This window comes from Triturus cristatus, chromosome 5_2 (assembly GCF_964204655.1).
Source record: "Triturus cristatus chromosome 5_2, aTriCri1.1, whole genome shotgun sequence".
NCBI classification, from domain to species: domain Eukaryota; kingdom Metazoa; phylum Chordata; class Amphibia; order Caudata; family Salamandridae; genus Triturus; species Triturus cristatus.
The window spans coordinates 331,363,004-331,390,338 of NC_140588.1; the positions used below are offsets into that span (position 1 = coordinate 331,363,004).

General features: G+C 47.8%; 1 protein-coding gene across 6 annotated transcripts in view; it reads right to left on the bottom strand.

Annotated features, from left to right (window-relative positions):
- KIF13A (kinesin family member 13A) overlaps window positions 1-27,335 on the bottom strand; it is a 758,668-nt gene that overhangs the window by 205,821 nt on the left and 525,512 nt on the right. For all 6 annotated transcript variants that reach the window (XM_085607091.1, XM_085607090.1, XM_085607089.1 and 3 more), the window contains 2 exons: window positions 20,926-21,088; window positions 19,973-20,113 (listed from right to left, as the gene is read on the bottom strand). In XM_085607091.1, the coding sequence (XP_085463217.1) occupies window positions 19,973-20,113; window positions 20,926-21,088 (304 nt within the window). The remainder of the gene's footprint in view (window positions 1-19,972; window positions 20,114-20,925; window positions 21,089-27,335) is intronic.

The following is a 27,335-nucleotide window of genomic DNA, read 5'->3' on the forward strand; positions in this document are numbered from 1 at the left end:
CAGGATCTGAGTGTCTTATCGCGCCATGGCTCTGGGTGAGTAGACTGGGTGAAAGTCTTAGTTTTTGGTGAGGAACTACTTACTGAGAGTTCCAGTAGGGTTGTGAACCACGGCTGACGTGTCCATGTGGGAGCAACCAGGATTAGGGTCAGGGACGCTTGTTTGAGCTTCCGAACCACTAATGGAATGAGTGGGAGAGGTGGAAAAGCGTAGGCAAATATCCCTGACCAAGTCATCCATAGTGCATTGTCTTTGGACAATGGGTGTGGGTATCTGGACGTGAAGTTTGGGCATTTTGCGTTGAGATGCGTGTCGAACAGGTCTATGTCTGGGAAGCCCCACATTTGGAAAAATGGGAGGAGTACCTGAGGATGCTGTTCCCATTCATGTATTTGCCGTATCTGGTGACTTAGTATGTCTGCCATCTGATTGTCCACTCCTGGGAGGTGTTCCGCCAGGAGAAAGATTTTGTGATGAATGGCCCATGTCCAGATGTCCTTTGCTAGCTGGGATAGCTGGAGGGAGTGTGACTCCCCCCTTGTTTTTGAATTCAGTACATGGCCGTCATGTTGTCTATGCGAATGAGTACTGTCTTGTGTAATAATTCCACTTGAAATGCTTTTAGAGCCAGAAAAATCGCTAGCAGTTCTAGGTGATTTATGTGAAGCTGTTTCTGCTGAGGGCTCCACATTCCCTGAATTGTGTGGGTTTGGAGATGTGCTCCCCAACCTGTGAGTGATGCATCTACCGTCAGTACTATTTGTGGAACCGGATCGCTGAAGGACCGCCCTTTCAACAGGCTTTGTGTGTTCCACCACTGCAGAGAGCGATGGGTGCGGCTGTCTACCAACACTAGATCTGATAACTGACCACAAGCCTGGTTCCACAGACCCGCTAAGCACTCCTGCAGAGGGTGCATGTGAAGTCTTGCATGTGGGATTATGAAAATGCAAGACGCCATCGTTCCTAGCAGTTGCATCAACACTCGAGCTGGTAGGGAGTGTTGAGGCTGGAATTGAGACATTAGGTTGTGAACGTTTTGAGTCTGGCTGGAGTTGGATAAGCTACAGCTTTGTGGGTGTTTATGGTAGCCCCTAGATAGTCTTTAGACATGGAAGGTTGAAGATGTGAATTGGCATGATTTATTGTGAACCCTAGTTGGTGAAGGAGTTGCACAGTTTTGATTGTGTGTTGCAGGCAACTGTCGTATGAACTGGCTTTTACCAGCCAGTCGTCTAGACATGGGAAGACGTGAATCTGTTATCTTCTCAGGTGGGCTGCAACTACTGCCAAGCATTTTGTGAAAACCCTTTGAGCAGTTGTGACTCCGAATGGTAGTACTTTGAACTGATAATGCTGGCCTGCTACGACAAACCGTAGGTATTTGCGGTGAGCAGGGTATATGGAAATAAGCGTCCTTTAGATCCAGAGCGGATAGAAAGTCACCTTGCTGAAGGAGCGGAAGCACTTGCTGTAGTGTTACCATGTGAAAATGGTCTGAGTGAATGTATAGATTGAGTTGTCTGAGGTCTAGTATGGGCCTAAGAGAGCCGTCCTTTTTGGGAATTAGGAAATATAGTGAGTAAACTCCTGTTCCCTGATATTGTAACGGGACCGGTTCTATTGCACCTTTTTTCAATAAGGAAAGAACTTCTTGCTTTAGAAGTGTAAGATGTTCGTGTGACATGAGATGTGACCTTGGAGGAATATTGGGTGGAGTGCTTGTAAACTCCAGGCAATAACCAGATTGGATAATTTGTAGAACCCATTTGTCGGTTGTAATTGTATTCCAAACGGGTAGAAATTGTGAGAGACGCCCCCGACAGGAGTGGGATGATCGGGGGGTATGGGAAATAAGTAATTGTTTACTGTTATTGGCGGGGCAGGTGCGGGTAGAATTACCTCTGCCTCTTCCTCTACCATTATTACCTCGATATCCCCCTCGAAAATAGCCTCTGGAAGAGGTCAATTGATTGTTGCCCTTGAAAGATGTTTTTGGAGCCGCCTCTAAAGAATGAGCGACGAAAGGAACCTCTGTTGGAGGGTGCTTACAATGCCCCCATGGATTTAGCAACCTTCATGTCTTTTTTCATCTTTTCTAAAGATGCATAAACCATTGGCTCAAAAAGGTGTTGCTTATTGAAAGGTTGATTAAGAATATAGGCTTATACCTCTGGTTTGAAACCAGAAATCAGTAACCAGGCATGTCTGCGAAGCAGTATGCTGGTGTTTTTTCCCCGAGCTGCATTATCTGCTTGATCTAATGCACATCTGAAAGAGGTATTAGTTATTAATTTACCCTATTGAATATAATCGGTGGCTTTAGGTTTATGCTGATCAGGAAGGAACTGTATGAGCTTTTCGAGTTCATCATAATGAGCTCTATCATATCTTGCTAGTAATGCCTGGGCATTAGCAATGCGCCAATTAGCAGCTTGTGATGCTATACATTTACTGGAAGGATCTAATAACTTGGACTCATAATCGGGGGTGGGGTGTCCCCTGTGGTTTGGGAGTTGGCCCTTTTACGAGCATTAGAAACGACCAATGAGTCTAAAGGTAATTGCCCCTTGATGTAGACTGGGTCATTAGGTGCAGCCCAGTATTTCTTCTCTATCCTGGGAGTGATGATTCTAGCTTTTACTGGGTCTTGAAAGATATCATCTGTATGTTTAAGCACGGCGTTTAGCATTGGTAAGGTTTGTGTAGCCCTTTGAGATGAACTAAGGGTCGCTAATATAAAGTCTTCCTCTAGACTTTCCTTCTGTAGCTCTACCCCATGGTATTGAGCAGCTCTATTAATGAGTTCAATGTACCCAATATTATCATCCGTAGGGGAAGGTTTTGAAGAATATGAATCAGGGTCATTTTCTGGTTGAGGGACATTATAATTATCCCATGGATCTGGATCCTGTGGTACGTGTTGTGGTGCATAGTCACCTAAATCGTCATCGTCTCCTGTATCGTGCGGGTCAGGTGACAGTGGTGTAGGAGAATGTGTAGGTGTAACAAGAGGAGGTTCAGAAATGTAAGGAGAAGAAGAGTCAATAGTCAGCACTTTCCTCTTCAAAGGAATGTGGTAATTGTCCGATAAGCCCATTTTCCTTTTCTCCGGAAGTTTGGCAACAATGTGTCCAGTTTCCGGGTTGACTGCGATTTCCTTCTGCCTGGGATCCGGTGGATTTTCGATACCAGGATCTTTATGTGCAGCACCTTCTTTAGTTGCGAGTCTCGGTGTCGAAAGTTTCGGTTCCGAAGTTTTCGGCTCAGATGATTTTCCTTTCCGCAATGGCGGGATGGAAGCCAGAAGGTGTTTGTGTTTCGATGCCGGCACCGGGGTCGGCACCGGCGTGCGTACGGGTTGAGCCAGAATTCGAAGGCTGTTTGTGCATCAGCGCCGAGCCCGTGGGTGGGGTGCTCAAAACTTCTTATTGGTGCTGACCTAGGCCGGCAGGCAGAGGAGGGACCGGAGCCTTTTTCTTATAAAGGAGATGATAGGGAAACTGATAGTCTGTACTCACGGTCCGCTGAGCTGGGGGGGAAGGTCTTTTGCATTGGAGTCGTCGGACACAGAGACGTGCTCCTCCATCTCGGCCTCCTGCGCGAGTGATTCTTGTTGATCGTACTCTTCTGCGAGGAGGTCCAGCGCTGGGCCGCTTTGTTGGTATATTTCGTGACGTCGAGCCCGACGATCACAAAGAGTTTTCTTCGACCGAAATAACTGACCCGCATCGCAGTGTTTCTCGTCGTGTTGCGGGGATAGGCAAAGATGGCACACCTTGTGCATGTTGGTGCCCGGGAACTTAGCGTGACACCTTGGACATAACTTGAATGGACTCCGTTCCATCAGCTGTGACCAATCCTGGTGCAGTTATGTCCAACAGCCTTCCACGAATGTTCCGATTGGAAGGGTTAAGGATTACAGATACGCGGCGAGTGTGAAATGCGGTCGATTAACAATACCGTCGAGGGTAGTGGATTGCGCGTCGAAAGGGGCCCGAACCACGGTGCTGAACCGGAGAGCAACAATTCACATCCAAACCCGATGGCGGAAAAAAACAATCTAACAATGGAGTCGATGTCCATGCGCAATATCACCTAAGAGAGGAGTCACCTCCCTCCTGACTGGAAAGACTTCTCCGAAGAAAAACAAAGTGCAAACATCCGGACCCAACACTAGACGGCGATCTATGCACTAGTATATGATCTGCAGCTCATATGCCTCGAACCCAGTTTTTCTGCTTTGGATTCGAAGGCGGAGCATCGGGCCGAGGCTGTTTAAACAGAGTGTCTTTTACCTTACTCGCTGGTTTTGGCGTCGAAGGTTTCGGCTCTGAGCCTTTCGGTGGGGAAGGTGGATTCTTCGGTAACGGTGGAATTGTTACCAGGAGATGTTTCGATTTCGGTGCCGAAGGTGTTGGTTCGGCACTGATATGGGGCAGCTCAAGCCTGATCCGGAAGGCTTGTCTTTGTGTTTCGGAGCCGGGCCCGAGGGCGGGCGTTGGAAACTTTGTCGGTGCCGACCATGGCCCAAAGGCAGAGGAGGGACCAGAGCCTTTTTCTTTGTCTGGTTGGAGGGCAAGGGGGTATCTTTACTCACTGTACGCTGACCCGGAGTAACATGCTCCTCCTCTTCCATGTCGGAGTCGGCTTTGGACACGGACACATGTTGTTCTTGTTCCTCGGCTCCTTGAGCATGATGTTCTGTGTCGGAATCTTCGCTGGAGATGTCCAGTGCGGAGCCACCTTGGTGTTGCATCTCATGACCTCGAGCCCAACTGTCACAAAACATTTTCTTTGATCGAAACGATGGGCAAGTGTTGCAGTCTTTCTCGTTGTGTTCTGGGGACAGGCAGAGGTTGCACACTTTGAGCAAGTCGGTGCGTGGAAACTTAGCACGACACCAGGGGCAGACCTTGAAAGGACTCCGTTCCATCGACTGCTGGCGCTGTCGGCACGGGTAGGCCCTACGGCCCACCACGATATTTCGGATCGAAGTTGTTTTGAGTTGAGGTGATACGCGAAGAATGGGAAGCTGCGATTGATAACAATATCGTCGAGGGTAGTGGATTGTGTGTCCAAGGGGTCCGAGAAATGGTGCCAAACTGGAATGCAGCAATACACATCCGAACCCAATGGCAGAAAAAAACTATCTAACAATGGAGCCGATGCCCATGCGCACTATCACCGAAAGGAGGAGTCACCTACCTCGTGACTGGAAAGACTTTTTCGAACAAAAACAAAGTACAAACATCTGGACCCAACACTAGATGGCGGGCTATGCACCGCATGTGATCTACTGCTCACATGCCTCGAACCGATACATGCAATGAAGAACCAGAACTAAGTAACCTTTTAAGCAACCTCTTTTTCTGCATTGTAGGATCTTCGTGGCTATTCATAAACACATGAATAAAATAGCAAGCCATCAAAGCTTTTAATTGAAGCTACAGGGTAGCAGGAAGTACATATAGCTTTCTGAAAACTAATTCTTAGCTGACAATGTGGACTTACCCAGGTTAAACAGAGAATTGAATACTGAAAAATTTCTTAGGGTTTCTTTACCCATTTTTGCATCAGCTTCTATGTCAGAAACTAAGCAATAATGCTTGGCGTATGTGTGACTTGACTTTGAAGTACCTGTTTTACATATGTCAGCTATGGGTAGATTTCTGAGCCAAGCTGTAGTAGCTGCTTTACCTCTTCTAGAGTCTGATCTAGGTTTACCAGGAAAAATAGTGTGATACACTATGGTATCAGTGTGATACAAGAAATTCTCCATCCAGCTATAGATTGCTTGGATGCGGCCAAACCCTGTCTTATTGGGCCATAATTAAGAGTGGAGATGTTTTTCTCAATTGTTTTGTCTACATAGTACCGTAAAGCCCTTCTAATGTCTAAAGAATGTAAGCTACACTCTGGGGTGTTGAAGGATTGGGAAAGAATGTAGGAAGAGTAATAGTTTAATTAATATAAAATAATCGAAACCACTTAGGAAGGAATGAGGGATGCACTGGCGTAACGAAAGTTGAGGGGGCCCCCCTTCAAGGTACATAGAGGGGCCCCCACTCCGTATTTACTATGGTGCTCTCAGGACTGAGTACAGTGCCGAGAGGGCCCCCTGCAGCTCGGGGCCCCCCCGCACCGCGGGGGCCTGTGTTACGCCTCTGGAGGGATGGGTTCTCATTACTACTCTGCTGGAGTGCAAGACAGTGTATGGCTCCACTGCAGATTATGCTTGCAGTTTACTTACTCTTCTAGGTGAAGTAATAGCTATCCAGAATGCTATTTTTCACGACAATTGCTGCAATGTAGATGTGTATAAGTTCAAAAGCTGAACACATTAATTTGGAAAGCACGGTATTTAATTACCAAGGAGAAGAAGGATGCCTAATTGGAGGATAATATTTTTTCAATCTGTCTAAACAATCCTTGACAACCGGTATCTTAAAAAAAAAAACTTGTCTAGTTGATTTTCTATATGCCATTATGGCTGCCAAGCACACTTTTATTGAAGAATCTTGAAGCTTAGGTTCAGCTAGGTGTAATGAATAAGGAAGAACACATCTTCTTGAAATGTGAGCAAATTGTGTCCCTTCTGTTGACACCAAGTACAGAATTGTTTCCATGTAAGAGCATAGCATGTCCTTGTTGATGGATATTTCCTCCTTCAGAATTTCTATACAGGCTGGTGGCAGATTCAGTTGACCATATTGTCTGACCTCAGGAGCCATGCAGCCAAATTCAATGATGGAAAGATCAGGTGTTGATTTTGACCCTGAAGTCTCCTTTCAGGTACAGTCAGTATGACAGCCTCTTGTGTGGTATTATGGACATTTGCAGCAAGTCCAGGTACCACAACTGTCTTGACCAATCTAGAGCAATCAGTACCATTTTTGATGTAAGCCTTCACGTGTTGTTGCTATTAATGGGATAGGTTGAAAAGCATAGAGGAATGGCCTCAACAATTAGATCAAAATAGCATTCCCTAAAAACGCTGTTCTGAAAGTCTGGAGTGAAGTCTCAGCATTTTGTGTTCTCTACTGTTCAAGTAGAGTCTACTGAATGAGTTTCACAACCTGGAATATATCCTCTATAGCCTTGTCGTCTATTGTCCATTTGTGAGACTCTTCGTAGTTAGTATCTGCTGAGAAATTCTGCTTGAACATTCATTTTCCTGGGATGTGAATTGCTGTCTAGTTTAAATTGATGGACAGAGCCCTTTGATGGACTGAGCCTGCAACAACAGCGGTCTCAACCTGTTGCCTCCTTGTCTGTTATGTAATGAATGGTGGCGGTGTTGTCTGTCTGTATCTGAATGGTCGATGATGCTTTTAGAGATGAAACTAAGGATTTAAGAGCCTGATGAATAACTCTAAGTGCTAGGTAGTTTATGGGGAACAATTTGTTTCTGTTTGACTTCATTTTGTGGGCGAGCTCCCCAACCTGTTAGTGGAGCATCTGTTATCACTACTAAAGACAAAAGCTATTTTTAGAATGACGTTCCCACTAGCGAATTCTGACTTTCATATCCCCATGTGATGGACTGCCTTGCTGCTAATGTCAGAGTCAGTCTCTCTTCCCAACTTTTTTCTCCTCAACTCTACTGGGCTTCTGAGCACTGCTGGAGAGGTTTCATATGTAACCCTGCATTTGGAAGAATATTTATGCAGGAGGCCATCGGTCCTAGAAGTGTGGCTACATTTTACGCAGTTGGGTGAAGGACTGCCCTGGAGATATGTCATCTGTTCCTAATAGAAGAAAATTTCTCCTTTGAAGTATACACTCTTGTTTTTATAGTGTCCAATGTTGCCCCTAGATAAGTTAATTTTTTGCACTACGGTGGATATTGATGTGTGTTTATTGATCTTTAGACCTAATCTGTTCAGCAATTTCAATGTCACTAGGTAGTCGCGTTCTACCTTGTGTGCTTTCAGCAGCCAACCCTCCAAGTAAGGATAAATGAATATTCCTTTTCTTTTTAGGTGAGCGGCTGCTACAGCCATTGTAAGAAAGTGGTTCTCTATATACTGCACCAAAGTATGGTTCAGTGTGCACAGAGTCCCCAGAGGTTTGGCAGAGGTTATAGTTAGATATAACCTTACTCTCTAAAGTGGTAGCTTGGTCGAGCAGTAAGGCAGTATCAGAGGACAGTGTAAAGCATTTGTTGTACACACTCAGTCAGCAAATGGTCTCACACACTCAAGAACTGAACTCTAGGCCAATTGTTTTGTATATAAAAATATATAGTTGTTTTCTTTTAGAACCACAAGTAGGTATCAAAATACTTTCTCAGAATGAGATGCTTTAGTTAAATACTTTCAATAAGCAATAGACTTTTAAATGCAATAGTTACAGTTGTTGCAATAGGCAACACAAGTTAAACACAATTATAAAATTGAGCTCAATGGGAATTTTTAAGTAAAGGCAATATCAATTACTTTGCATAGGTTTTTCTTGCTCAGGGCTGGATCCTGGATTCAGCCCTGGTGCATCTCCTGTAAACAGTTGAAAGAAATCGTTTTTGTTACACAGGCGATTTTAAAGTAATATTTGTATGTTTAAAAAATAGACACTTAGAAGAACTTCTGGCAAAAACCAGGCAATGTTATCTTATGGAGGAAAGTTTGGTTATCGGAAAATCACAGTTGTAATTGCTTTGTAGGGTCAGTGCTGGGCACAAAGATCCAGCACTGGAATCTTTCCTGATAACAGATGAGTAATTTTCTTTATTGATCGGGTGATTTTTAGTGAATATTTTAAAGTTTCAAAACTCGACACTTAGAAGAATTTCCAAGTGAAAACCAGTCAATTTTTACCCTATGGAGAAAATGTGAGTTATCGGCTTTCAGGTAAGTACTCGACTGGCAGAGTTAAAGTTCTGCGGATAGACTCAGGGGTCTCCCAGGGTCAGGTAGGTACAGTTACACCCTCAGCGGCACAGGGGCAGCCGGGTGCAGAGAAGGTAGGCCAAATGTTAGCCTATGGTGGGCAGGGGGCCTTTGGTTGGTGGCTGCTAGCAGGCAGACCACGCGGCTGTGGGAGCTGATCTCCTGGTCACTTACACAGGACAAGTGGGGAAGTAGAATAGAACAGATGCTGCACTTCCAGGGGCACTTGGGCGGCTGGGTGCAGGGTGCTTTTAAGCCGTTGGGCGCTCTATGGATTTCAATGGGAAAGCTGTGTGACGAATAAAGGCTGCAAGCTCGGGGACGGAGATCCTTCAGGTGCGACCACCACTTCAAGAGGTAAGTTGGGAAGCTGTAGGTTAGGTAGGCACCCAGGAGCTGGGCACAGGGGGCTGCAGGGCGCCGGGTGCAGGGGTGTCTTTTGGCGCCGGGAAATCTTACCCTCTGCTGGTCGCGGTTGGGGGGGTCCCTGGAGTTAATACTGAAGCTTATAGAGCGCGACAGCTACCCCAAACAGGGGTGTCCCGGCGCTGTAGCAGTAGAGGAAGCTAGATTGACCTAAAAAGGTGAGAAAGACAAAGGTGAGAAAGACCGGCCTCCTAAGCCCTTAAGCTGAGTCGAAGAGCCATGTTTTCAGGGCTTTACGAAAACAAGATTCTGAAATAGCCAGCCGTAACTGGCTAGGCAGATGGTTCCACAGTATGACAGTATTGACCGTGAAGGATCTGCCACCCACGCGTGATTTTCTGAAACGGGAGGAGTGTAGCAGGTTAAGGGAGTTGGAGCGTAACGCCCGAATCTGCTTGTAGGGGCATAATCTGTCCTTCAGGTAGCGTGGGCAATTGCCGTGCAAGGCCCTATAGGCCAGGGTCATTGCCTTAAAAACAATTCTTTTCTCGACCGGTAGCCAGTGGAGCAACCGGAGGTGCGGAGAGACATGTTGTCGGAAAGGGATCCGACGAACCAGTCTCGCAGCCGCATTCTGAACCAGCTGGAGACGATGGATGGCGTATTTGGGGAGACCTAGATAAAGGCCATTTGCGTAGTCCAGCCTGGATGTGACTATGGCATGGACTACTATTTTCCTGAAATCTTCCGGAAGGAGGTGCAGAATTTTCCGTAAGTTTTTTAGTTTTCTGAAACAGGTTGCGGAGACCTGCTGAATTTGGGCCAGGAGAGAAAGATCAGACTCCCACCTCACTCCCAAGTTGCGAATGCAATTAGCAGGGGGGGTGAAGGACCCATTTCCTCTGGCCACCAAAGATCCGCATCGGGGACACAGCCCACACCGAAGAACATGACTTCGGTCTTTCCTGCGTTAAGCTTTAATTTATTAGCATTCATCCAAATGGCTATGTCACGCAGGCAGCCTTTGAAGTTCTTAAAAGCCTCAGCAGACTGCTCCTTAAAAGAGAAGAATAGCTGGGTGTCGTCGGCGTAGGAAATCGCTTTCACACCCCAGTTGTTGATCAATGAGAAGAGCGGAGCCAGATAGAGGTTGAATAGCAATGGGCTCAAGGCGGAGCCCTGAGGGACTCCGCACCATAGCGGAAGTGGGGAAGACTCAAATGGCTTGAGGGCGACCCTCTGCGTGCGTCCGCTCAGGAAGGAAGACAACCAAGCCAGAGCCCTTCCTCCAAATCCTGCACCGTGTAGTCTCTTGACCAGTATGGAGTGATCCACGGTATCGAAAGCCGCCGACAGATCCAGGAGCACCAGTAAGGATGAGGCTCCTGAATCCAGCGACCATCTTATCGATTCGGCTACCTCAAGGAGGGCGGTCTCTGTGCTGAAACCCGCCCTAAAGCCTGATTGTGTATCATGTAAAACTCCGCTTTGCTCAATGAAAGTGGTCATTTGGCGTTGCACTAGTTTCTCGAGCATTTTACCAGGGGCAGGGAGTAGGGAGATGGGTTTAAGATTGCTGAGATCATCCGGGTCCCCATTTGGTTTCTTTTTTAAAGGTAGGAGTGGAGCATGTTTCCAAGTGTCGGGGAAAATGCCGGTAGACAGCGAAGAGTTCCATAGCTGGAGAAGCGTGTTCACTAGGGGGGCGGATAGTATTTTCCACAGTTTAGGCGAGCAAGGGTCATCGGGTGCACCGGAGTGGCAATTCTGAATGGCCGCTAGCGCTTCCTTAGAAGATATCGGCGTAAAATAGCTCAAAACCGAGTTGAGGCTGCAGGCGTCGTCAGGAGCATCGAAGAGGGTCCTTGGGTGCTGGATTCTTGGTCACAGTCGCCTGGGAGACATCCTCGTGGTCTTTCTTCACTCAGGCACAGGCCGGGCTCAGCGGGTGCAGAGTGTGCTGGATTCGCGGTTCCTGGCTGGCATCAGGGGTTGTTGCTTGTTTGAGCAGAACCACTGCTCGTGAGAGTCCCAGTGGTAGACCTGTCAGCCCTAGGGTGCGCTTACCCCGTTTTGCCTAATTTTTGCCACCATCTTTTTGTTGGACTTAGGCCTCTGGGCGCCTTACCACTGCCAAACAGTGCTGAGGTGCAGGTGCTCTCCCCTAATAATATGGCTGCCACAGGCCCCTGCTACTGCGGAGTGGCCATTGTACATACACGCACCAGTAGTTAGGATCAGGCTGGGACATACTGTTACTGTATCCTTGCCGTCCCGCCTTTTTGTCACATAGACAGACATGGTAGAAGCCCCTGGAACCTTCCAGCCCAGGGAGGAGTTATACTTTGCCGCATTTCAGGATGGTCACCTGACCTAGGGGTATAAGAGGAAAGGAGGGAAACCTAACTAGTCAGTTGGGCACCACTGGACCTGGGGGAACCTCTGCGGGAGTCTAGGCTGTTGGGACTAGGGGGGAAACCTGCACTACTGAGTCTGACTGAGCTTAGGCCCTGCTGTCCCCAAGATAGCTGAGGGGCTCTGCCAGCCTGCTGACCTTGACCAGTGAGGGGGAAACCCAGGAGACCAACTCCAGTGTGCCGCAGGGAACCATCCTGCATCTTGTGCCTGCCAACTCAACCCCCTACCCTTTCCCCCAAGATACTGCAACCAAAGAAACCGCAACCAAGATGTCACTACCACCTGTGCTGGGACTGAAGCGCTGAGGACCCTGTGAGCGCTGCTGCTACTGGGGGATCACCAGGTAAAGCGTTGTGCTTCTAAGCAATGGGCTTCCATAGCCTGCGTCCCGCTACAAGCGCTGTGCTCCCCTAGCGCTGCACTACCCGAATTGGCTGCCCACGCGGCTGCTGGCCTGAAGGAACTGCCTACCCTGCTGAGCGCTGTGCAGCGTGCTCCTGCTGTGTCCCGGAATCACCGCCGCAGCCCCTGTGCTTGGAAGTGTGTAAGCGCTGTGTCCATAAATCACCGCCGCGGCCCCCGCGCTAAGAGATAACGAAGCGCTCTGCCCAGGATCACCGCCGCGGCCTCTGTGCCCTGTACTGAGAAGCGCTGTGTGCGAAACTCACCGCTGTGACCTCGGGGTCGCTGAAGAAAGAAGCGCTGTGCCGCTATCACCGCTGCAGCCCGGGCTCCGCTAAGCCGGGAGAAGCGGAGGCCCGAATCACCGCCACAGCCCAGGCGCTGCGTAAATCAAAGCCGCATTGATTGAATCCAGGCCGCGCTAGGCCTGCTGCGTGGAAAGGAGGCGTTGCCCAGCAACCAGGGCGCCGGCTGCGTCATCGGCCGCGCCCCCCCTTAGGCCGCGCTGTGATTGGCTCCTGGGTCTCGAGGCCTACGGAGGCCCGGGGACTGCTGCCGGCCGCACCTGCGAGGATCTGCGAGGCACCGGGTGAATTGAGGAGTGTCTTTCCGCCATCTCTTCAAGGGAGCCCGTAACTTTGCCAGCTTTAGCAGTGTGCCAATCCGCCTCCCCCAGCCGAAGCCTCACGTGCAGAGAGGAGCGGGCTGACTGGGGTGGAGGCGTCCGGCGATATTTGTGGCTGCAACTTCCCCCGCAAAGACCAAGGGGTGAGTGGGGAAACCAGGGGACGGCGCCCCCTTTCAACATCGCGCTGAGTGTGACTGAGGGGGGGCAGATGCCTAAAGTGTGCTTCCTCTGACTGCTCCCTCTCTGATTGAATGTAGAAGGCCGGTAGAGATCTGGCCTGATCACCGATTACATCCCCATTAAGAGTTATTCTTTGTGCTGCATAGCGGAGGGCGCTGTGTGGCCTGCCCTACCCAGGAAGTACTGCCAAAAGTGAGTTCATGCATACTAAGTGTTCTTGATGTTGAATGCCCACACAAGGGATGGTACACTATTGAAAGTGCCTAAAGAAATGTTCTCATATCGTTTGCAAACCTGCATGAAGCGCTTTGTTGAATTGAATGTACCTGAATGCATTGAAGTATATGTGTTTAACCTGCACTGCATTACATGCAGTGATACTTGCAGTGAGAAGGTTGTTACTCCAGCCTTTTTACCTGAAGGAAGTTCTGCTGTTCTGATGTACTTGAAGGAATTTACTCATGTTTTGAAGTGAAGTGAATTTACTGCTGCTCTGAGATTATCTGCCCTATCGACTGCTCTGACTTGAATTAGATAAAGAGTCTTGTTTTATAAAACAGCCTGGTGTGGTATCTCTTCATTGCATGCGCATTACTGAGTCAGTGCGAGTGTGTGCTGCACAACTGCGTATCACATTGCATTCGGGTGCCTTCCTGCCAAGCTACCGTGTCGGAATCGGTGACCCCGGTTCTAACACCCAGTCTTTTAGATGAGCAAGGCATTCAGGCCCTCCGGGGTTTTTGAGGTTGCTGACCACTGGAGACGCCGGGTTTTAGCAGGAGCAGGTTCGAGGGTCGACAGGCCTGTAGGGCTGGGGCCAAGTCAGTTGGTGTCGTCCTCTTGTTAGCAGCTGTACGGCAGGTCTTCTTTCTTCTTGTTCTTCTTGTTTCGAAATCGGGATCTGAGGAAGGAAGGTTCAGGGTGCCCCTAAATACTAAATTTAGGGGTGTTACAGGTAGGGAAAGGTCAGGGATCAATGGGTCCCCTTCCTGGGGTAAGTACACCCCCTATCCTGCCACTCTCCAATGGGAGGGGGGCAGGGGCCTAGTCCTGATTGAGCAGGGCTTCCCATCCTCAAGATGGTGAGAGCCCGGAGTCGTGCTTCACCTAGCCTCCCCCACCTGAGGGGTGGGGTTGGCAGAGGCTGGCACACCCCCTTTCCTCCCTTGGGTTTTCCCGCCAGTCTTCCAGCCAGAGTGGGGGTCAGAACCGGTGGGGACCAGTTGCGGAGTACAGCAAGTGGTCTGGGGAGGCTCACAAAGGCGGCATGCCTTTGAAGCTTCCCCTGCCCATCCTGGGGGAGGAGGCTTGGCACCTCTCCCCAGGATGTGCATTGTTGCAGGCCCACGAGAGGGGATGGCTCTCTACCCAGGAGCCCAGCAACCTGTCTGCTGGGTGGCAGCCTATGCAGCCTCTCAGTCAGGACATGGGTTGTTGGTTAGTTTCAGGGGGCAACTCTAAGTTGCCTTCTGTCGTGCATTTTACATTAAATCCCACACTGGCATCAGTGTGGGTTTAATGTGCTGAGAAGTTTGATACCAAACTTCCCAGTCTTCAGTGTAGCCATCATGGTGCTGTAGAGTTCGTAATGACAACCTCCCAGCACCATATACTCTAAATGGCAGCACTGCATTTACAGTGCCCAGGAATGGACCTGTGACTGAGGTATGCCAGGGCAGAGTGTTTGTGGGCATGGCACACAGGGATGTGTGCCATGTTGACTCTGTTTTGTTCTGCACCAAGACACTCAGCCCGCAAAGGCAGTGTGTGTGTGTGTCAGGGTACAGGGTCTGTACGGGTGGCAAAAGAAGTGCTGCAGCCCTTAGGCGCCTTCTCTGGTCACAGGGCCCTGGGTACCTAGGGTATCATTTACCAGAGGCTGACATGTGGCCAGAGATGCCAATTGGGTTTAGGCTTCAATACAGTCTTAGGGAAGGAACACAGGCCCTGGGCACCTGATTGGCAGGAGCCCAGGGCACACTCAGTCAAAGGACATCAGCAATTCAGCAAAAAGTGGGGGCATACCATGCAAGAAAGATGGCACTTTCTCACAGCCATGCATTATAAAAATGTGTGTGGCACAGATTTTAGGCCAAATGGGAGTACTGTGTATTGATAATGCTGGTTTCCTACTAGAGATTGCAGAGATTATCTGTGGGAATGAGCTATAGGGATGTAGAAATATTTGTGCACATCCATTCTTTTTCTCTCAGTTGCGGGCAAATTTGATAGGGGATAACTTTGATTGTGTTTCTTAGATTTAATATGGGTCTGTATTTTTTTTTGGTCCTGTTTCATTATTAGAAAATAGCAGCAGTATATTCCTACACCTTTTTGTCTGAAGGAACAGGTTTGATAGCTCCTTTCTTTAACAGGAATAATGTTTTTGAAATGTAGAAAATATCCACGATCTACCATATTTAGCACCCATTTGTCTCTTGTGATTAGGCTACGGCTCCCTCCACTGTAGTGGGAACCGGGGTGGCAGGGGTTCAGGGGCTTAAGTTGTTAAGCCGTGTACAGATATTTGCCTTCCTCTAGAAGACAGAGATTTCCACTGGGTTGTATTAGTTTTAGATGTTTGGCATTGGTATGGGATACTGCTGTTGTTGCATACTGAAGAACCAGTGAGGGGTCTGAGCCATATGCTGATAAAATCTATATTCTCTTGATCTGTACTGTGGTTGGAAGAATTTCTTCTGTTCTCGAGACAGATTGCTTTCACTGTCTCTGCCTCATTTTGCATATCTTCCTCTGTGCGCTGGCTAAAGCAAGAATTCCCAGAAAAAGGTAGATTCATAATTTTTAATTGCGCTTCTGGTTTTAGAGTTGTTAAACGTAGCCATGAAGATTTTCTTATGGCCATGCCAGGGCAATATCCAGTTGCTGCCAAGTCAGTAGAATCTATTGCAGCACTAATTATTTGGTTGGCTACCAACACATCTTCTTGCAACAATTCAGTATAATCCTGCTGACGGTGTATTTGTACATCTTCAATAAAGGTACGCATTCTCACACATAGGTTTCCAACGCCCGTGCCTCGGCTGACTCTGCCATTAGAATCCCTACACTGATGACACCCAACAGAGCTGCCCCTATCAGTGTAGGTACATTAGACCGTTGTAAGGAAACGGGGCCCTCTGCAGATGCCCCCCCACTTGGACTACTACATAGATTTCCGAATTTGACAGTGCTCCGAAGCCTGCTAACCGTTTCCAGTGCCAGTGCTCTCTCTTTAAAACTGTTATGAGTGAACTGGCAATCCCAACTGACACGGACTTTAACTCCTTAGAAAGTCCCTAGTCTATGGTACCAGGGGTACCCAGGGCATAGGTGGTAAAGGGATCTCAAGGGTTGCAGCACAGTTTTGTGCCACCCAGAGTGACTCAAGTAAACTACTGACAGTAGGCTTGCCATTGCAGACTGCAAGAGCAGTGCACACTGCTCAAACTCAGCTGTGCCCTCAATACACTATTTCTTTTAATATAGGTCAGGCATCCCTAAGGAAGGCCTCCTCAGCCCATGAGGCAGGGTGCATTATATTAAAGGAGAGGACATACAAGTGCTAGCCTATATGTTCCTATAGTACTGTTTTCTTTTGGAAACTACTATACGAATTAGCTGTCCATAGGATAACATGGGCTGCCACACGGGCATTCTTGAGTTTGGCTGCTCCATTATGGCACTGGTGAAATATGTCTAGTTAAGTATCGCACAATATGCCTTCTCACTCCTGACACTAATCTTGTGCTCTGGGTGACGTACATTCACCCAGGAGCCTACCTTAAAGGTTTCCCACCTGGTTGCCTCAGCTTCTCTATGCTCTGGCTGGCCAGCCCGCGCTTCCCACGTTTACTGCTGCCAAGACAGGATTCGGACCTCCTGCCAGGTAGGGCCATCACTACCAGGAGTCAGGAACAAAGGATTGGGCGGGAAAGCGGTCACACCTCCGCCTCCCAAGCAGGCCAGTGAAATGGAGCTTCAAAGGCTGCACCGCCTCCGATATGCATCAGGACTGACTCCCAGTGGAGGAAACAGTCCTCCCCCTACCCCAGGCATATTTGCACCCGAGCAGTTGGGAAATTAGCTATGCAAGGATGTATACACCCCAAGAAGGCTAGCCACACCACCAGGGTCAACAGCCTGGTCTGTACACTAAACTTTGATTTCTGCCATCTTTAAGAGTGGCAGAATAGAGGGTTCTGGGTAGAAAAGGTGAACAACACCCCAGATGTACTCATCTCAGGGACAGATTAGCTGCAGGGACCAGCTGCCCATTGGCTACTAGCTCACACACCCCTAATTACCCTAAATATAGGATTTAAGAGACCCCTCTGACACCAGAACTTCAGTTCTGAAGAACCTGCATCGAAGAGCCCTGCAGCAGCAACAACAAGACTTGACCTAGGCAAAAGAGGAATACCTGCCACCTTTGGCAATGTTCTTGGAACTGCCTGATCGAGACTTATTGTAGGCTATCTCTTGGTTCCCCCGACAGAGGGACCCCTGTGGAAGCCTGAAGCACCCTCACATTCTCCTGGAATAGTGGCACTAGTCCCCTGCAAACTGCAGGTAAAATCTCCAAGCCCAAAGAATCGCTGGCCATCAGGCCCTCCGAGGGATCACCCAAATACAGATGGTATAGTGCATTGTGTCAACTGTATTCCTGCTTTCCACGAAGTTACAGCTGTATAATAAGGAGGAGCCCAAATAACCCATTATAGCATGGAACAACTGGCCCATAAGGGCTAGATTATATTACTTTGTCAACAATAGTCTATTAATTACTATTGGACCACTTTTGCTTGCTTAACATAATGATTTTAATAATTATGTCAAAAGACTACTCAAGATAGCTGTAAAGAAATTCCTAATTTTCATTTTTCTATTTCAAAATAATGCCATTACCCATACTATCTAAAGTTTACAAAAAGTATGCACTCTTTCCTCATATATTTTTTAACAAAAATGAATGGCGGCCCAAGTCTTGTTTTTTATGCTGGGTCCGTCTTATAGGTCGCCCACTTGTGTATTCAATCAACACACAAGTCTAAAATATATATGTTGTACTTAGAATGGTGTTTCTTGGATCAATTGTTTTGTACATCTGTTTGGAATCCAAAGGAAGAAGTCAACGCATTTCGACCAGGTAACTTCCGGCCTCCTCAAGACAAAACAAGGTGAGTGATCCCTTCATTTGAAAACATAAAATCAACAATAACCTGTATGAGTATGGTTATTACTAAAACAAGCACGTGTATATTAACGAAATCAGTTTTTAAGTGTGAAAATATATCCAGTGCGGTGCCAAAACATATAGGTTTTCATTAAAAACAGCTATTAGCGGGAGTGTGGAGTGCTGATGCCAACTATGTAACACTGTGTAGAAATGGTTCTAATTACAGGGTTGTAGACTGGGGTGCTTTACTGTCAAATGCTACGTGTAAACTGCCTACTCAAGTGTCTAGCTGTTTTGTTTACAATGAAAACAATAAAAAAAAAGCTATTAGTGTTCAATTAAAACAGCCATGCTCTTTTGTGCACAAGGATTGACAATGAAGTTACAGGCAGCTACTGTGTTCCGCTAGGCAAATGGACGTCAAAGTTACTTTCAGCACTGTTTACCACTGTCAAGGCTGGTTGGTCGCCAGTCTGGCAAGCGACCCCTTTACTCGACGCTGCATTAAGAGGAAATTCCATCCGACCGTCAACAGATGTCAGCAACCACACCATTGTTGTCTTTTTGCATCTTTTTCCCCAGCAGCACGGTTTCAGTGGTAAAAGCAGCTCTGCTGCTGCCCCTGTTTAGCACCAAGGACAGCTCTGCGCCCGGGCTCAACAGGCCAGGTAAAATTGAACTGACTGTTGTGGCTTGGTCCTGGGACCTGTTTCACCTATACCCTGCAAGGGTAAAAGGCAATTCAACCTGCAAATGACTGATTGTCACTAATGGTTCATCCCATTGACCCTAATGTTAAAATTTGCACTGTATTATTTTGCACTGATTTTCTACTGCTTCAAAAATCTATAACTTTGGTTAAATGTACACTATTCCATTCATTTTTGTGTCTAAATTACAATACAAATACACTATTTTTGCAAATTGGTTTTGGATTTCTCTTGAGTCATGCCAATTACTTATTGTCCATCTTGAAATGCTTAACACATGTTGCTCTAGTAAAGCCCGACTGCTCTTTGCCACACTACCAGGAGTGAGCTAAGGATTTATTAGTGTAAATCCAAGGACCATCTTTGGGGTATCGCGATAGTATTACATGGTGAGAACTAACCCCCACAACACATAATACCAAAATTCCTACAACTGTCAGCCTTATTTTGAGTGGATGGTCTGCTGGACTTTTTTCCTCTTTCGTAGTGCTTGGGAAGCCTTGGAGGGCCCAAACAGAAAAAAATATAAAAACTCCCACACCCTTAAAGAAACCTTCCGGGGCGCTACGGTCATTTATTTGTTTAAGTTTCTCAAATACAAACTCATTTAAAGAGTTTGTTTTTGGGAAACAAAACTATACTTCACATGGGCATGCAACAGATTCTGTGCCTTCAGAGTATTTGTTATGATGGCAGCTGCTCTTAAGTCTCAGAGATCTCCGCATGGCTGGCAGAGATATTTTAATATAGTGGGTGGTTGTCAAGCCAAGGTGATAAAGGAAAAGACCTCAATAAGCCGGACAGACAGCAGGTCACCCAACACAATAGAAAGTAAGACCTTAATGCCAGACGAGGGCAAGCAAGCAGCGATTTAAGGCCAGCACTGCTTTCACAGTGTGCTCTTCCTGGCCATGGAGGTATGTGGTAGTTGCTTCTTTGTTGTCAATCAACTCTTTGTAGACACATGTTCTATGTGAGACAGCATCGTGCCACTCAATACCCTGGTAAGTATAGCGTTCAAATAATTACAAAAACAAAAAAATATCTGTGAGAGAGTAGAATGGTGGAATTATATTTAAAACACATTTTTTAATTCATTTTTAAGAAATAACAGAAACATAATATATATTGGGTGTTTTAATATCAAACTATAAAGAAAGGCAAGATTCTAGTTCATTGAGAGAATTTTTGTTTTTACCTCAGAAGGCTTCTCTTTCCACTCTTGATACAGATCACGCATGTCGATCAGTTTGTTCTCCAGCTTCTCAATTGTCCACACCTGGGTGCCTTTACATTTTCTTCTCACTTGAATAGCTGGTTCACTTACAATTGCTCCCCGCTACGGAAAAGAATGAAATAAGAGAAAGCAAATCACCTAAAATATTCTATGCATTGGGCTATAGCAATTTACATTAAGCCAGGTATGATGGCAGGTATCTGGAGAGCAGTCGACTTCCTTTTTCCAAGAAAAAACAGACTGCAAATTTTCCTAGCTGAAATTATGCCTATTCAGTCCAATCCATTGTTATAATGTGTTCTTTTTATTGAAAAAAACAAGGCCCAAGCAGATTCTAGAATGTTTTACAGAGAACTCCAAAATGGAGATGAACAGGTTCCTTACCCGTAACAGAGAATTTGACTATTATACAGAAAAGGAGAAATGAAAAGGAGGAGCAATATGTCAGGACGAGGGGATGAGAATTGTTTAAAGAGTTCACTGCAGCGGGATCTGCTAAGGTTAATTTAATTAATATTTGAATAATTTGTAATAAGATTTAGATTTTGTCCCATGGAGGGAAAGGGGAAAAAGTTAGTCCTACATCAGGGAAGTTAAACCAAACACATCTGAGCCAAATGTCTAGCAAAAAATAAAGCACCTGATAACTGCAGAACACAGCCAAGCCTTAAACGTTTCACAGAACTTTAGGAAATGTAACTATAATAATACCCATCTGACACCATGCAATGTAGCTGCACTTTACCCAGCTGAGAAGATGCTGGAAGGGGAAACTTGTGATACAATTAATCCTTCCTATTCCTTAAACCATATTTGACTGAGGGGAGAAACATATCCCACTTTGATAAAGAAATATCAATATACCTTAGAGAATGTACACGCAACCACCTGCCTTGCCCTTTTTCACTGCTTACCTTCCGGTTAGCGCTGAGGTTCGCTGCAGGGATCTGAAGCGTCACTTGATAATCCGTTTGTTTGCTCATTTCTTCAGCAAGGAAGTTGGCTTCTCTCACCAAGGTGTTGGCCCGCACAATCTGTTCTCTAAGTTTTGCCAGGCTCTGCCGAAACAATTCATCCCTGTGATGCAGTAGGCAACATGAAAAATATAGGACAATCTATTTTTATTATTGGCAAGTGGCAGAAGCGAAGATTGAAAATGAAAACATGCAAATATCAACAACTCTAAGGACCACCATGTGCTGCAATATAACACCACATTTCCATATCAAAGTCTTAGGGAAAGAAGAAAGGGAGATGCACACCATTTGATTACAGGAAATGATCAAAATGGTTAGTTTCAAGTAATATTAGGATATGTGAGTGTTTCAGAGGTCTTTGAAATTGAATTCAGTCATGCTTGAAAACAACTAATAATGATGGATGGTGTACTTGTATAGCAACGTGGCTTTATGGAAAACAAACTAATTGGAACTGACCAGAAGGGGATGGTCAAAGAAAATAATGAGGAGAGCCCTATAAGTCTGGGGTTTTATAGACTGAGTGGTGGCCCACTAAGCACATGGGTTACACAAAAGAAAAGTGGATTTTTTCATTGGTTGAATCAGCCTATGGTTTAGATGCTTTTCACTTCAGAAGAAGCACAACTGTAACTAAAATACGCTCAAAGAAACTGATCAATAAGTAATTCCTATCCATGAAAATGTATGTATAGTGAAGACTTCAATGTGTTCGCCTAACCCTACAATGGTGGATTTCTGTTGAAGGAAACTTTTGTGATTTATGATTCGGGTTGATGTGTCAATACACCAACATATTTTTCTCCACATGGGAAATAAATTATTGGGACCAATAATCCCTTCTATGTATCTACAGAAAATGTAGAAGTATTAATCTAACACAGTTTACACAATTAATCCAACCAACTGGAGCACCAGATGGAGGAGCGCATGTTGAGTGTGTAAACCACTCAAACGTTTGTGACTCCCAACAAAGTTTTAACCCTTCAAGGAGCCTAATGCCAATGAATATCTGTGGGATATCGGAAACTCAGAGGCCCCTATTTACAATCTGCAGAGGAACCCTATCATTTTGTGTTATGCTACTGCCAAGAAGAATGTCTTTGATGTAACATGAACATTAACACTGTAGAGGAACTGGTAGGCAAGGCTATGACAATTTGGAAGTAACAAAAAGTCTACTAAAGCATTTTTTTTATTTTGTCGTGGTTAGTACTTCTTTTTCATAAGTTACCACCAACTGGACAATGCTTAACCAGACTAATAGTTAATTTTCAATCATGGTGGTTAAAACACAAACACTGGCCAGCTGGCATCTATCTATATGATCAGCTAGTTCTAGCCCCAGCATACCTAGTGTATGCAACCATTTTCAACTTTCCAGTTAACTGAGCAGTAGCTGATGATGAACTGGAGATGTAGGGTGGTTGCCCATAAGCCAATTATAGGGCACTGTCAGTGGACCAGAGTCAGCAAAGCAATAACTTTACTACTGATTCAGTCAGTATGAGGAAATGGTTACAGAACCTGTGCTTTTGCATTTTCCCACTGATCATGAAGTTAGAATATATATATTACATATACATGTCCCTTTAGCGGTCTCCAATTGGAAGTTATAGTTAAGACTGTTTCCATAGGAAAATAATTTTTGGGTATGCTTATATCTTCACTTTGGCGCCGTTTGACTAATCTTCCAACAAAATATTTTTTCCCTCAGCTCCTTCCTGGAAAATTTCGGTGCGATCTGTCAAGTGAAAGTCGAGAAAAAGGAGATCCCAAAATGCATATTCCCTATTCATTTTTCATAGGAACTTTAGACACAGATACAGCTTCAACTGCTGAACCGATTTACACCAAATTTGACAGAAAGCTAGATCTTGGTCCAGAAAGAGTACTTTCTGTGATTAGGTGAAAACCGGTTTAGTATTTTTTTTTTTTTTTGTTTTTTAGAAATCAAGGATCAAAACTGCATATTTCACTCTGCGGACCTGACAGATCTCAAGAAGAGATCTGATTGGCTGCCACAACATCAATAGCGATGTGGGGGAAGCCATGTTAGGACTCGGTCCTGAATCCTGCAAAAAAAGAAAAAAAATTATATAAGGGAGCAGGGTAGGGGATACCTTACTCCTCTAGGCCTGGTGGAAGGAGATCCCCTTAGGGCAACATTTTTTTTTGAAAGAATTCTTTTCTTTTTTTACAGCAAAGTTGCCATGGATTCCACGCTTAAAATTACCCGACCCTCCTGGGGGGGGGCTAGTGCATGGGGGTTGACAGTGTGTTATATTTATATGGGGAGACGTGTGGGCCCGTCCCCGAGCCTCTTTAGGCGCTTGGGATCCCATCCCCAAGGCCAAATTTCTTTTGAAAGGAGAGGAGGCCATGTGCCCTGCTCCTCATGTTGATGAACAAGTTACTTACCTTCGGTAACGATGTATCTGTAAGAAACATTAGTTAGTTAGATTCCTCACCTTAGAATATCCCCAGGCGTCAGACTGGATCCGGAAGATTTTTCGTCAGCAATACCCCTTGCGCGTCGCTAGGCGTCGTCTGCGGCTCCGCGTCAGTCGTCCGCGTCGTGCGCCGGAATGACGTCGTCGGAGTACTTAGACGCCGCCCTCGCGCGCTGACGTCAGTTCTTGTACATAGCTTTCCGCGCCAGGAACGCAGAGCCATGCAAAGACCGACACTGGTGCCAAAAATAAAATCTAGGGGCCTGAAAAGGACAACCTTAACCCTAGATGTCAGTTCGCAGAACGGGGAGGATGGGTGGGTTGGTGAGGAATCTAACTAACTAATGTTTCTTACAGATACATTGTTACCGAAGGTAAGTAACTTGTTCATCTGAAAGAAACACGTTAGTTAGATTCCTCACCTTAGAATAGATACCCAAGCAATACCATCCCCGGTGGTGGGTCTGCGAACCAAGATCACACCAGAAAGTCCTGGAGGACAGAACGGCCAAAGAAGCCATCCCTCCGGACTTGGCTGTCAAGGCAATAATGCCTGGCAAACGTGTGTAACGAAGCCCACGTCGCCGCCTGACAGATGTCCTGCAAAGGGACTCCCCGTCCCAAAGCAGTAGTAGCCGCTGTGGCCCGAGTAGAATGGGCGCGCAGCCCAACAGGAGGGTCCTTTTTCGCCAAAGAATAGCAAATTTTGATACACAAAACGACCCACCGAGAGATGGTCCGTTTGTGCACAGCTTTCCCCTTCTTAGCGCCCACGTACCCAACAAAAAGCTGGTCGTCCACCCGGAACTGTTTCGTGCGGTCCAGATAAAAGGAGAGCGCACGTTTTGGGTCCAGACGGTGGAGCCTCTCTTCCTCTTTGGAAGGATGCGGAGGCGGAAAGAAGGTGGGCAAGGTGACAGACTGCCCAAGATGAAATGGAGTCACCACTTTCGGAAGAAAGGAAGGACGAGGCCGAAGGACAACCTTGTCCGGATGAACAGAGAGAAAAGGAGGCTTTGAAGATAAAGCCTGGAGCTCACTCACCCGTCTAGCCGAGGTGATGGCTACCAGAAAAGCAGTCTTAAGAGTCAGAAGACGAAGAGGACAATTGTGAAGAGGCTCGAAGGGAGCGCACATCAGGAATGTCAAGACCAGATTCAAGTCCCACTGAGGCATTACAAAAGGGACAGGAGGGAACGTGTGAGTAATGCCTTTTAGAAAGCGTGTAACCACAGGGGACTTGAAAAGAGAAGGCTGATCAGGAAGCCGCAAGAAGGCGGAGATGGCAGCAAGATAACCTTTCAGGGTGCCCAGGGCAGAGCCCTGCCGGGCCAGAGAAAGAAGAAAGAGGAGAACCTCAGAAAGAGGGGCGGAAAGGGGATCCACAGCCTTTGCTGTGCACCATGCCACAAATTTGTTCCACCGGCAGGCGTATACCGTCTTTGTGGAGGGACCCCTGGCTGCCAGAATGATATCACAGACTTCAGGAGGCAAGTCAAATGGCATCAACTGCCGCCGCTCAATCTCCACGCATGGAGGTGGAGGCTGGACAGGTTCGGGTGGAGGACCGTCCCCTGCTGCTGCGACAGAAGATCCTCCCGAAGGGGCAGACGTATCGGGGGATCGGTCAACATACTGAGTAGCTCGGGATACCAGTATCTTCGTGCCCAATCCGGAGCCACCAAGATGACTTGGGCCCGGTCGTGCCTGATCTTCTTCAGCACTCTGGGCAGAAGTGGTATAGGCGGAAAGGCGTACAACAGACCGCAACTCCACTCGTGACGAAAAGCGTCGCCGAGCGAGTGCCGCCTTGGAAATTCCAACACGCAGAACTGCTGACATTGCGCGTTCTCTTCGGTGGCGAATAGATCTAACCAAGGCTCTCCCCACTGCTGAAAGAGACCTTGCGCCACTTCGGAGTTCAGACGCCAGTCGTGATCCATCATGCACCGGCGGCTGAGTTCGTCCGCTCTGGCGTTCAGAGAGCCCGCCAGATGTTGAACCACTAGGGTGACGCCCTGGTGTTCCAGCCACGTCCAGAGGCGCAGAGCCTCCTGACAAAGGGTCCACGACCCCACCCCGCCCTGTTTGTTGCAATATCACATGGCGGTGGTGTTGTCCGTGAACACCTGCACGACACTGCCCCTGACAGAGGGAAGGAAGGCTTTCAGTGCAAGTCGGATCGCTCTCAACTCCAACAGGTTGATGTGGAGACGAGACTCCGCCGGAGACCAGAGGCCTCTGATCTCCGCCTCTCCCATATGGCCACCCCAGCCCAGGAGGGACGCATCCGTCACTACGACATGCTCCGGTTGGGGAAGGGAGAGGCTCCTGCCCATGACCCAATCGCGGTCCGTGAGCCACCACTGCAACTGTTGTGCAGTGCCCTCCGAGATCAAGACATGGTCGGACAGGTTGCCGTGATGCTGGGCCCACTGAAACTTCAGGTCCCACTGCAGAGCCCGCATGCGCCGCCTGGCGTGATGCACTAGTAGGATGCAGGAGGCCATCAGCCCCAGAAGCCGCAACACTAGCCTGACCGAAACCCAGGATAGAGGCCGAAAGATGGGAATCAGGGCCTGTATATCCCGGACCCGCTGTTCCGGTGGATAGACCCGGAACTGCGCCGAATCGAGAACTGCTCCGATGAAGAGGAGCTTCTGAGAGGGACTCAGGTGTGACTTCGGCACGTTGATGGAAAATCCCAGTAAATGCAGGAGATCCGCCGTAGTCTGGAGGTGGGAGACGACTGCCTGGGGCGAGCCCGCCTTCAACAACCAGTCGTCGAGATAGGGGAAGACTGGAACCCCTGATCTGCGCAGATGAGCTGCGACCACCGCCATCACTTTCGTGAACACCCGAGGGGCACTGGTGAGGCCGAAGGGGAGCACGGTAAACTGAAAATGCTCTTGGCCCACCGTGAACCGCAGGTAACGCCGGTGGGCCGGCAGGACGGGGATATGGAAGTATGCGTCCTGCAAGTCCAACGCTACCATCCAGTCTCCGGGGTCTAGGGCAGCTAGAACCTGAGCCAAGGTTAACATCTTGAACCTTTCCATTCGGAGGAAGGCATTGACGTTCCGGAGGTCCAAGATGGGGCGTAGGCCCCCTTTGCCCTTCTTGGGAACCAGAAAGTAGTGGGAATAACAACCACGACCGACTTCTGGACTCGGAACGCGCTCGACAGCCCCCTTGGCCAAGAGGGCCGAAACTTCCTCGCGGAGAAGATTCAAATGATCCCCCGAGATACGGTGGTGCTGCGGTGGCATGGCTTGAGGGGTCGTCTCGAAGGGGAGGGAGTAGCCCCTTCGGACGATTTGCAGCACCCACCTGTCCGATGTAATGGACCGCCAGTGGAGCAGGCGATGGCGAACTCTGCCGCCCACTGGAGTGGAATGGGCCTGAAAGCTCGGACTAGGAAGGCTTTGAGGCGGATGCTGCCGGGGTGGATGTGGGCTGACCACGTCGTCCTCCAGATCCGCCACGGCGGAAACCACGTGAGGAGGCGCCCCTTCCTTGGCCACGAAAGGGGCGAAAAGCGGAGGTGTGCGCCCGCGGAGCCGAGAGGCCCAAGGACTTGGCCGTAGCCCGGGAGTCCTTAAAGCGGTTCAGCGCACTGTCCGCCTTCTCACCAAACAGGCGAGTGCCATCAAAGGGCATGTCCATGAGGGTGTTCTGGACATCCCCGGAAAATGACGTGGACCGCATCCAGGCGTGGCGGCGGAGCGCCACCGTGGTGGAAATCGCCCTACCCAGCGAGTCCGTGGTGTCAAGCCCACATCGTATGGCGTGCCGCGCTGCATCACTCCCATCGGCCAAAGCCTGGGTAAGACGTGTCCGGACCTCCTCCGGACACAGGGGCAGCACGTCCTCCACCGTATCCCACAGAGAATG